This window comes from Bufo bufo, chromosome 2 (assembly GCF_905171765.1).
Source record: "Bufo bufo chromosome 2, aBufBuf1.1, whole genome shotgun sequence".
NCBI classification, from domain to species: Eukaryota; Metazoa; Chordata; class Amphibia; order Anura; family Bufonidae; genus Bufo; species Bufo bufo.
In genome coordinates, this window is record NC_053390.1 from 729,752,962 (window position 1) to 729,765,569 (window position 12,608).

The following is a 12,608-nucleotide window of genomic DNA, read 5'->3' on the forward strand; positions in this document are numbered from 1 at the left end:
GGGAAACTCGTGTGGGACCTTATGTACCCACTGCTGGATAATGGTTACCACTTGTACGTGGATAACTTTTATACCAGCATTCCCTTGTTCAGGTCCCTTGCCGCCAGATCCACGTTCGCTTGTGGGACCGTGCGGAAAAATCAACGCGGCCTCCCTGCCTACCCCCTCCAGGTACCTATCCCCAGGGGTGAGACCCGTGCCCTTACCAGTGGAAACCTGTTGCTGGTCAGGTATAAGGACAAGAGGGATGTCCTTATGCTGTCCACAATCCACGGTAACGGCACCACCCCTGTCCCTGTGCGAGGTACCGCGGCAACGGTCCTCAAGCCCGATTGTATCGTCGACTACAATCGGTATATGGGAGGAGTTGATCTCTCTGATCAAGTCCTCACGCCATATAACGCCATGCGCAAAACCCGGGCATGGTACAAAAAAGTTGCGGTCTACTTGGTACAGGTTGCCATGTACAACTCTTTTGTACTATCCCGAAGCGCTGGCAGCACAGGGACATTCCTCCAGTTCTATGAGGCAGTCCTCAAAGACCTGATCTTTTCGGACCGGGAAAGAGCAGGCCGGAGTACCTCGGGAATTGGAGGCGCCCGGATCGTCCCTGGCCAACACTTTCCAGGTGTGGTCCCCCATACTGGAAAGAAGGGACGAACCCAAAAAAAGTGCAGAGTGTGTCGCAGGAGGGGGATACGGAAGGACACCACTACTCAATGTGACACTTGCCCCGATCATCCGGGCCTCTGCATTGACGGTTGCTTCAGGGAGTATCACACTTCCATGGAGTACTAAATTTTTATAATCCTCAACAGTCCACTAGAGAACATAAAACACTATGGCTCTCAGACTTTGGAGACACGGAAACAATTTTTCTTTCCCCAAAAAATATTAGTTTTAGAGCAGGCATCCTCAAACTGCGGCCCTCCAGATGTTGTAAAACTATAACTCCCAGCATGCCCAGACAACCTACAGCCATCAGCAGGGCATGGTGGGAATTGTAGTTTTACAATATCTGGAGGGCCGCAGTTTTAGGATGCCTGCTTAGTGTCTCCAAAGTCTGAGAGCCATACATATTGGGCATCGTCGCGTGCGTAAAAGTCGTCGCTATAAAAATAACTTTTGACCAAACGCCTCGGATGAACGGTGTTAAAAATATAAAATAAAAACTGTGCCAAAACACCAATTTTTGGGCAAAATTTCAATTTGAATCCATTTTGCCGGTAATAAAGCAAGGGTTAACAGCCAAACAAAACTAAATATTTATTGCCCCGATTCTGTAGTTTGCAGAAACACCCCATATGTGGTCGTAAATGGTTATATAGCCGCACGGCAGGGCATAGAACGAAGGGAACTCCATATGGTTTCTGGAAGGCATATTTTGATGGACAGTTTTTTTTTTGACACCATGTCCCATTAGAAGCCCCCCCTGATGTAGCCTAGACTAGAAACTCCAAAAAAGTGACCCCATCTAAGAAACTACACCCCTCAAGGTATTCAAAAGTTACTTTACAAACTATGTTAACCCTTTAGGTGTTCCACAAAACCAAATAGTGAATGTAGAAACAATTTTAGAATTACATTTTTTTGTTACATTGCCTCAAAAAAGAGTAATATAGAGCAACCAAAAATCAAATTTACCCCAAAAATAGTCCCAAAACAACAACCACCTTATCCCGTAGTTTCCTAGATGGGGTCACTTTTATGGAGTTTCTACTCTAGGGGTGCATCAGGGGGCTTGAAAGGGTACATGGTGTCAATAAACCAGTCCAGCAAAATCTGCCTTCCAAAAATGACGTTCCCCTTCTTCTATGTCCTGCCGTTTAGCCAAATAGTAGTTTACGACCACATATGGGGTGTTTTTGCAAACTACAGAATCAGGGCAACCCATTTTGAGTGTTGTTTGGCAGTTAACCCTTGTTTTACTCCTGGAAAAAATTGATTATATTGGAAAATTTTCCAAAAAATATAAATTTCAAAATTGTTTCTCCATCTGCCATTAACTCTTGTGGAACACCTAAAGGGTTAACAAAGTTTGTAAACCCAGTTTTGAATACCTTGAGGGGTGTACTTTCTTAGATGGAGTCACTTTTTTGAAATTTCTATTCTAGGGGTGCAACAGGGGGCTTCAAATGGGACATGGTATAAACAAAACCAGTCCTGCCAAATCTGCCTTCCAAAACCCATATGGTGTTCCCCTCCTTCTATGTGCTACCGTTCGGCCAAACAGTAGTTTACAACCACATATGGGGTGTTTATGAAAACTACAGAATCAGGGCAACCCATTTTGAGTGTTGTTTGGCAGTTAACCCTTGTTTTACTCCTGGAAAAAATTGATTATATTGGAAAATTTTCCAAAAAATATAAATTTCAAAATTGTTTCTCCATCTGCCATTAACTCTTGTGGAACACCTAAAGGGTTAACAAAGTTTGTAAACCCAGTTTTGAATACCTTGAGGGGTGTACTTTCTTAGATGGAGTCACTTTTTTGAAATTTCTATTCTAGGGGTGCAACAGGGGGCTTCAAATGGGACATGGTATAAACAAAACCAGTCCTACCAAATCTGCCTTCCAAAACCCATATGGTGTTCCCCTCCTTCTATGTGCTACCGTTCGGCCAAACAGTAGTTTACGACCACATATGGGGTGTTTTTGCAAACTACAGAATCAGGGCAACCCATTTTGAGTGTTGTTTGGCAGTTAACCCTTGTTTTACTCCTGGAAAAAATTGATTATATTGGAAAATTTTCCAAAAAATATAAATTTCAAAATTGTTTCTCCATCTGCCATTAACTCTTGTGGAACACCTAAAGGGTTAACAAAGTTTGTAAACCCAGTTTTGAATACCTTGAGGGGTGTACTTTCTTAGATGGAGTCACTTTTTTGAAATTTCTATTCTAGGGGTGCAACAGGGGGCTTCAAATGGGACATGGTATAAACAAAACCAGTCCTACCAAATCTGCCTTCCAAAACCCATATGGTGTTCCCCTCCTTCTATGTGCTACCGTTCGGCCAAACAGTAGTTTACGACCACATATGGGGTGTTTTTGCAAACTACAGAATCAGGGCAACCCATTTTGAGTGTTGTTTGGCAGTTAACCCTTGTTTTACTCCTGGAAAAAATTGATTATATTGGAAAGTTTTCCAAAAAATATAAATTTCAAAATTGTTTCTCCATCTGCCATTAACTCTTGTGGAACACCTAAAGGGTTAACAAAGTTTGTAAACCCAGTTTTATATACCTTGAGGGGTGTACTTTCTTAGATGGAGTCACTTTTTTGAAATTTCTATTCTAGGGGTGCAACAGGGGGCTTCAAATGGGACATGGTATAAACAAAACCAGTCCTGCCAAATCTGCCTTCCAAAACCCATATGGTGTTCCCCTCCTTCTATGTGCTACCGTTCGGCCAAACAGTAGTTTACGACCACATATGGGGTGTTTTTGCAAACTACAGAATCAGGGCAACCCATTTTGAGTGTTGTTTGGCAGTTAACCCTTGTTTTACTCCTGGAAAAAATTGATTATATTGGAAAATTTTCCAAAAAATATAAATTTCAAAATTGTTTCTCCATCTGCCATTAACTCTTGTGGAACACCTAAAGGGTTAACAAAGTTTGAAAAAACAGTTTTGAATACCTTGAGGGGTGTAGTTTCTAGAATGGGGTCATTTTTGGGAGGTTTCTATTATCTAAGCCTCACAATATGACTTCAAACCTGAACTGGTCCATAAAAAGTGGGATTTTGAAGATTTCTGAAAATTTCAAAATTTGCTTCTAAACTTCTAAGCCTTGTAACATCCCCAAAAAATAAAATATCATTCCCAAAACAATTCAAGCATGAAGTAGACATATGGGGAATGTAAAGTCATCACAATTTTTGGGGGTATTACTATGTATTACAGAGGTAGAGAAACTGAAAATTTGAAATTTGCAAATTTTTCAAAATTTACGGTAAAAATTGTATTTTTTTATGCAAAAAAATTAACTTTTTTGACCCAATTTTAGCAGTGTCATGAAGTACAATATGTGACGAAAAAACAATCTCAGAACGGCCTGGGTAAGTCAAAGTGTTTTAAAGTTATGAGCACTTAAAGTGACACTGGTCAGATTTGCAAAAAATGGCCTGGTCCTTAAGGTGAAAATGAGCCCGGTCCTTAAGGGGTTAAAGGGGTTTTCCGGTTACTCACACAAAAAAATAATAATACCACCATTTGACCTCAGTGCGTTATACACCAGGGGCTATTCATAGTACTCAGTATATTGGGCAGTTTCTATGAGGTTCTGAGCACATTCTGATTCCTCCACCGTAATTGTGATCTGTGACCCGTACCCCGGCTCAAATCTCACAGGGAGTATCTGTAGCATCAGGTCTCTGCCTCTCCTTCCAGCTCGAACATCACAGATCCAAGCTTGCTTTAAGCCCTGCTGGAAAAACCCCGCCCTAAGGGGTCATGCACACGACCGTTGTTGCAGTCCGCAATGAACGGGCACCGACCTTGGGGCAGCCGCATGCGGATCGCGGACCCATTCACTTGAATGGGGTCCGCGATCCGCATCCAACGGTCCGCAGCGCAAAAAAGTGCATGCACTACTTTTTTTGCTGTGCAGAGGCACGACCAGAAACACCACGGAAGTACTCCATAGTGCTTCCGTGGGGTTCCGATCCGTGCATCCGCTCCGCATCTCCGATCGCATTCAAGTGAATGGGTCCCCATCCGTGATGTGGGGTGAACACGGCCGGTGCCCCGTGTATTGGCGACCCGCAGTATGCAGGGCAACGGCCGTGTGCATGAGCCGTAAGACACGGCATCATTGCTGCCATCATGTCTACAGGGCAGGGTCTAGGAGAAGGAGCAGAACACCATCCTCAGAGTTGCTGACGATGTGGTGTCTAAAGGGCCGAGACTTACAAGTCTCAACAGCATGTATCCAGACTACACTGACGGCCAGTGAGAACAGGTCCGTACCACCAGTAAGAGTAAATAGGAAGAGCGATAACATTCAGCCTGGGCTATATAACTACGCACGTGCTCGCCTCCGTTCAGCATTATGGTATCACTTCTGCAGGCAGAAAACAATACCTCACCCACAAATCCCTTTAAAAGGGGACATTACATGATTTTCCAGAAATAGCCATTACCATTTCATCATTTTTTGCTTTCGTGTGTCCAGTGTGTTGCTGGGGGTAGGCTCGGAACAGAATCAGTCTCCTCCCCCCTCTGGCAGATGACAGTACAGTCCCATCTTACTTCTGCTGCAAAAGGAGCCTTCTCCGCAATACTCTCATACTACTGCTCCTTCAAACAAGCTTTCTGCCCTATTTCTATGGCACTATTCAGAGGCCTGGCTATGGGGAGAGTGACTAGGCATGTGCGACCAGCAGCACTCAGCTCAGTAGACGGACGTGCACACTGCCATACACTGAGCACCAGGTGGTGCTACTGCCATGTAAGTAATTGTCATAACTTTGGGGGATGATTTTTAACAAAATGGAAATTGCAAAGCTTCATTTTTGCATGACTCACAGAATGAATAGGATATGGACAGCCCCTTTAAATGGGTTTTACGGGATTCTGAAATTGATGACCTATCCTCGGGATAGGGGAAAACCCTTTAAAGGAGTTGTCCAAACCCCTGGGATCCTAACTTGTTCCCCTGAACTGTGGCCAATCACAAGCCTCGGCACCAGCGTTCAAGCCGCTGTGACCTCCCAGCTATGGATGCTCTGGGAACAGCACAGAGGTGGGACCACGGACAGGCGAGTGGGGTTTTTTACGTTTAGGGACACAGGATAAGGCCTCGGGGGTTGTCAGCTCTAAGGCCGGACAAACCCTTTAAGGAGTAGGCTACATGATGAAAGTCACACTGGTCAAATCAAAGTTGAGAAGCAACTTTCTCTATTCTGCATAAATGAAAACATTTGCAGGCGACCTTGCAACTATTGCTGCTAAATATTCAATTCTGTCAGCAGCATAGACTTGGCACCGCAAGCGGGCACCAGTAACAGAATGCCATTCTCACCCAACACTGACCACAATTAATGGTGACAGACACAGATTACAATAACCTCAAAGAAACTCTTTACTGCGGCCCAGTGTAAGGCCGGGTTCACATCACCGCTTCACTTTCAGAAAAAAAAAGGATCCTATAAAAAAAAAAATTAAAAAGACACCGACCCTGTATTTCAAGCATCCGTTTGAGCCATTTTCACATGTTGTTCATGTTGTTTCACATCATTGTTCAAAAAAACAAAGTACTGCATGCAGAATACACAGGGTTGTTTTTTGTTTTTTTTCCTGTTCTTCTGACGGATCAGGACGGAAAATGAAACAGTGATGTGATGTGAATCCAGCCTTAGGCTACTTTCACGCTTGCGGCAGAGGATTCCAGCAGGCAGTTAAGTCGCTACCGGCTCATTCAAAACTTATGCAAACTGATGCGCAGACCATAAAAACGGATCTGTACTAACTGGACCAGACTATAAGCAGATGTCGTGGGAGCAATTTGTTAATAAATATCAGTTGGAGACATCTCACCCTTTGGCATTTTACCAGCTCTCAGCCTATTGTAAAGCCCAGGCGGATTCCTTAGGAGAAGTGGACAGAATGACCTGGTTTGAAGCTCTAATGGGGAGGGGTGGGGGTACGATCTCCCTGGCAGAGACGTATAGACGTCTGAGAGATATCAGTCTTATGAACCTGGCGAAATCTGTTTTTAAGCATTGGGAGAGAGATGTGGAGGCAGAAGATTTGACCCTTAAAATGAGAGAGGGGTTAGAGTATGTCAGGAAAGCAGTCCATAGTGAACAATGGAGAGAATCGCAATGGAGGATCTTACATAAAGCGACATATGCATACAACCTCTCATATACTAATGCACCAGCACATTATCTGAGGGAATGCCCTAAATGTTCATTACCTAAAGCAGACCTTTTACATGGGCTGTGGAACTGCCAACGGCTTAGACCGTTATGGGAAGACGTGATCTCGCTTATTAAAGAGGTTTGGGATGTAGAGGTGAGAACAGATCCGCAACAATGTGTGTTCCAATATATTCCTGTGGGTCAGGATATCTCGTTGGGCAAAGGGGTGGCGGAACCAGGAGTCCATATTACCCTTATGGCAGTCAAAAAGTGTTTGCTACGACATTGGTTAGAGCCAGTCATTCCTACCAAAGAAGAGGTGGTGGGTCTCATTAAGAAAATTTTGTATCTAGAGAGATTAGAAGTAGGTAGGAACAAAGAGAAGGAAGTAGCAAAATTTTTTAAAAAATGGAAAAAACTGGTGGAGCATAGCCTAACAAGGGAAGAAATTGTGGAATTAGTAACCCCATTCAAGCAAACAAAGTGGTTTTTGGAGGCAAGTTTGAGAGGCACTCTAGGTTTATTGGAGATCTAGATAAGGGTTTGGGTTTTTTATTTTCTATTCTTGTGTGAAATCTGAAATATTAGAGGAAATGAACAAGATTGGTATGAGTAGCAGAAGTTGGGAGGGGTGAAGGGAGGGTGGGTAGTTAAGGTGGGGAAAAATAATGGGGAGAAAAAAGATGTATTAGAATGCAGATAGCAAGAAATATGATTGTATGTCTCTTAAGATGTATACTTATTGTAGTAAGTGACTGTATATCCTGTGCATCTGAATAAAGAAATGTTTTAAAAAAAAAAAAAAACGGATCTGTTTTGCAGGAACACTCGGGCCAGATCTGGCTTTAATGCATTTCAATAGGAAAAAATGCCGGCAAGTGTTCCAGAATTTTGGCCAGAGATAAAACCGTAGCATGCTGCGGTATTATCTCCGTCCTGAAAAGGCAAAAAGACTGAACGGAAGACATCCGGATGCATCCTGAAGGGATTGCTCTCCATTCAGAATGCATTAGGATAAAACTGATCAGTTCTTTTTTGGTATTGAGCCCCTAGGACGAAACTCAATACCGGGAAAGAAAAACGCAAGTGTGAAAGCACCCTAAAATATCAATGCCGCAATAATGCTATACATGAAGGATATACATGTGTACAGCTACATCCGCCGGGTTCCTGCCGGGGAAATGTCCGACTAGATCTGTCACTGCACAGAAAGCCAATTACCCAGAGATGAAGAGGTCTCTGCTTTAGGACAAGTAACTCCCCATTAAACCCCAGGTAAGTGGCTTCATATAATGAGCTCACGCCTTGGACTTCCCAGAAGAGGACACTTCTCTTTTTGGTAGAATGGGACTTCAAAGCCGTAAGACCAGTAACAGATCTCAGGTCCCGAGTGTCTGCCCATGACCACAGCATGAAGATCAGTGGGGACCATGAAGGTGGCAATATCCCTTAGCTCAGTGTTCTCCAACTGCTGCAAAACTACAACTCCTATCATGTCCTGATAGCCACAGGCTGTGAGGACATAATTGGAGTGGTAGTTTTGGTACCGCTTTAGACAGATGCCGAGTACTCATCTGACAGCCATTTCTTTCTGAACCCCCCACCACCATACATACACTCTCAGCTCGGCTAAGCATCCATGTATTCTCAAGAAGGGGGGGGGGGGATAGTAAATCGCTTCCAGACACTTTGATGGCGGCTTATGGTAGTTTCACATCTCCGGCATTGTGATCCGGCAGCTAGTTCTGGCAGAGAATGCCGGGAATTGGACGGACACAAACTGCAGCAGGCAGTGGTTTCTCTGCATATTTGCCGAATTGCGCCCGGATCTCCACCGTCCCCCATCAGGCATTCCGTTTGCGTCCGGCAGTGTCAGATCCGGACAGTTCCATCAGGCTCTTCTCAGCCGAAATTGCTGCCGGAGATGTGAAACTAGCTTAAAAGGGATTAACCACGATTAGAAAAACATGGCTACTTTATTCCAGAAACAGTGTCACACCTGTCCACAGGGAGTACGTGGCATTGCCGCTCCTCCTAACTCACTTAATACCAGACACAACCTACCTTCTAGAAGAAAGCAGCCATGGTTTATTAATCCTGTACAATCCCAAAATGTTCGTGCAACTTGAATTCCAACAGTCTAATCCTCGTCTTCCCCAACATCTGCCGTCAGGAGATGGTGGCAGTCAACTGGCTTGTTCAGATGACCACTTCCTTGGGCTGTGCCTGGCTGCCTCCACTATACTGCAGATGCTGATCAGTAAGGGGATGCATCCGGCACGTGCACATATACAGGCAGCAGAATCCACTTGTTTCTGTCATCTCAACCTTGCATCCTGAAGATGTGCTGCACACTGCAGGAGGTGAATAGGAAGTCCAGGAGCCTGTCTCCTGCAGTGAGGAGAGAGAGTGCACTACATGAGAGCGTCTCTCTGAGTTTTAGTGATCAGAGGAGTCTCAGCACTCAGCCCTCCACCAATGAAAGCCAGCCAACCGCCAGGTGACCCCCACAGCGGCCAGCCGACCGCCAGTTGACCCCCACAGCGGCGGCCAGGTGACCCCCCCCGCAGAAGCCAGCCCGACCCCCCCCCCCCCCCGCAGCAGCCAGCCGACCGCCAGGTGACTCCCCCCCCCCCCCCGCAGCAGCCAGCCGACCGCCAGGTGACTCCCCCCCCCCCCCCCCGCAGCAGCCCGCCGACCGCCAGGTGACTCCCCCCCCCCCCCCCCCGCAGCAGCCAGCCGACCGCCAGGTGACTCCCCCCCCCGCAGCAGCCAGCCGACCGCCAGGTGACTCCCCCCCCCCGCAGCAGCCAGCCGACCGCCAGGTGACTCCCCCCCCCCGCAGCAGCCAGCCGACCGCCAGGTGACTCCCCCCCCCGCAGCAGCCAGCCGACCGCCAGGTGACCCCCCCCCCCGCAGCAGCCAGCCGACCGCCAGGTGACTCCCCCCCGCAGCAGCCAGCCGACCGCCAGGTGACCCCCCCCTGCAGCAGCCAGCCAGCCAACCGCAAGGTGACCCCCCCTGCAGCAGCCAGCCAGCCGACCGCAAGGTGACCCCCCCCCCTGCAGCAGCCAGCCAGCCGACCGCAAGGTGACCGTGACCCCCCCACAGCAGCCAGCTGACCACCCCGCAGCGGCCAGAAACCAGCACGGCGTATACACCAAAAAGGCGCTGTCATAACACTGCATCCAATGTAAACGGCGCCTGTGATGTCACATGATTTATTAAAAAGGATGCGTCACCTAATGTAATGACTACGACAATGAGCAGCAGACAAACTCCTGTAGACTTTACCAGTCTGACCACTTCAGGCGCAGATCAGGAGCCCGCCCCAGAGGTTACATGCCAGCAGCTGTGGGTGCAGCAGGCACACATGCCACCCCAGGTGAAGTACAAGACCAGGTGCCCAACAGGACACATCCAGGGCAGACCAATGGCTGCCATTGGGGGCACGATTCTGGGGGCTGCCTGAATGAGTTTGGGCCATTGCCTGTACCCCAGAACTGACAGGGTGTCAGGTGACTTCGTAAGACCCCTGGTTGTCACACAGAAGAGGGAGGGGCCTGTGGTGACAACTTATGCCCCTGTGACAGGTAGGTGACATGATGTGACAGCGGCCGGTACTTACCAGCTCTCCTCCTCCTCGAAGTCCACCATCCCCTCCAGCTCCTCCGGCCGGAGCGACACCACCTGGTCCAGCAGGAGCCCGCTCTCCGCCTCCCTTCTCCTCTCCTCGGCTACCGCTTCCATGAACTCTTCCCAGGCGGCCCCGTCTCCTCGCCCTCCTGCGGGCCCGGGACTCAGGCTGCGGCCGCCGGTGGCCACAAGCAGCATGGAGGCGGGGGCGGTGTGCGGAGAGGGCTGCGGCCGGGGAGCCGGGGGCAGCGCGGCTGTTCTGGGCGAGTTCGGGGCAAGAGTGGAGCGGGAGCGGAGCTGCTCGTTCTGCTTCTCCAGCTTCTTCACCAACTCCTGCAGCTTCCGCACCTCCAGGTCTGCGTTCATGTTGGAGTTGACGTCCTCCATGATTAGCCGGTATGGTCCGTCAGTCACCCCGTACAGCCTCAGCCCCGGCTGGAGCCCATAGCTCGCTTACTTCTACCAACTGCCACTCTATGCCAGCAAACCACGCCCCGACGCGGCCGAGCCAGGGACACCACCAGCACAAGCCACACCCCCAGAGGCCTATGCCACCAACCAGCAGGCAGAACTGGAGTACTTGCTGACGTCATCACGTACCGATGGAACGTGGCACAGGCTGCTAGCCACACCCTCTGTTTTTAATTGGTTTCAAGTCCCGGAAGTGGTGGGTAGCCATGTTTAAGACTGGCAGCTGACGTGATTCGCCAAAACTCTTGTACTTTTAGTGACGTCATAAGAACTTAGGACTTGAGAGAAGTTCTGCACGCAGCAAGGAAGACTAGTTACCTCCTGGGCACAGCTTTCAGCATATGGACTGGCAGTTTTTCTAGTACTTAAATATAGTAATACCAGTGTCTGATTCTTAAAGGGCTTGTCTCACTTCAGCAAATAGCATTGATCATGTAGAGACAGTTAATACAAGGCTCTTACTAACGAATTGTGATTGTCCATATTGCCTCCTTAACTGGCTGGATTCATTTTTCTATCACATTAGACACTGCTCGTTTCCATGGTTATGACCACCCTACATTCCATCAGCGGTGGTTGTGGTTGTGCTTGCACACTATAGGAAAAAGCACCACCAGCCTATGTGCCCTCCCATGGTTAGGGCTACTATGCTTTTTCCTATGTTGTGCAAGCACGACCACCAGTGATGGATTACATGGTGGTCGTAACCATGAAAAGGAGCAGAGTATAATGTGATGGAAAAATGAAGCTAGCCAGCAAATGAAGCAATATGGACAATCACAATACATCAGTAAGTGCTTTGTATTAACTTTCTCTACATGATAAATGCCACTTACTGAAGTAACACAACCCCTTTAACTTTTCCAAGTACCCCTTAGTGACAAACTGAGTACCTACAGGAAGAGAACAGTGATAAATGTTAGCAAGAGGCTATTCTCACACCATAGGCTCTGTTCTAAGCTTCTGTCATTACAATTACATTCCTTGCTACCAAACATACAGGTGAATACAGCACCACGAACGTCTTACAGCCAGTAATGTCTCCACTGATAGATATACAGTCAGGTCCATAAATATTGGGACATCGACACAATTCTAACATTTTTGGCTCTATACACCACCACAATGGATTTGAAATAAAACGAACAAGATGTGCTTCAACTGCAGACTGTCAGCTTTAATTTGAGGGTATTTACATCCAAATCAGGTGAATGGTGTAGGAATTACAACAGTTTGCATATGTGCCTCCCACTTGTTAAGGGACCAAAAGTAATGGGACAATTGGCTTCTCAGCTGTTCCATGGCCAGGTGTGTGTTATTCCCTCATTATCCTAATTACAATGAGCAGATACAAGGTCCAGAGATCATTTCAAGTGTGCTATTTGCATTTGGAATCTGTTGCTGTCAACTCTCAAGATGAGATCCAAAGAGCTGTCACTCTCAGGGAAACAAGCCATCATTAGGCTGAAAAAACAAAACAAACCCATCAGAGAGATAGCAAAAACATTAGGCGTGGCCAAAACAACTGTTTGGAACATTCTTAAAAAGAAGGAACGCACCGGTGAGCTCAGCAACACCAAAAGACCCGGAAGACCACGGAAAACAACTGTGGGGGATGACCGACCAATTCTTTCCC

The 12,608-nt window shown here is 47.2% G+C and overlaps 1 protein-coding gene across 2 annotated transcripts in view; it reads right to left on the reverse strand.

The window, feature by feature from the left end:
- SLAIN2 (SLAIN motif family member 2) overlaps positions 1-11,332 on the reverse strand; it is a 62,411-nt gene extending 51,079 nt beyond the window's left edge. Inside the window, exon 1 of one of the 2 annotated variants that reach the window (XM_040418896.1) lies at positions 10,494-11,332. In XM_040418896.1, the coding sequence (XP_040274830.1) occupies positions 10,494-10,888 (395 nt within the window). In that variant the 5' untranslated portion in view covers positions 10,889-11,332. The remainder of the gene's footprint in view (positions 1-10,493) is intronic. The other variant, XM_040418897.1, reaches the window with a different exon arrangement.
- Positions 11,333-12,608: the final 1,276 nt, after the last annotated feature.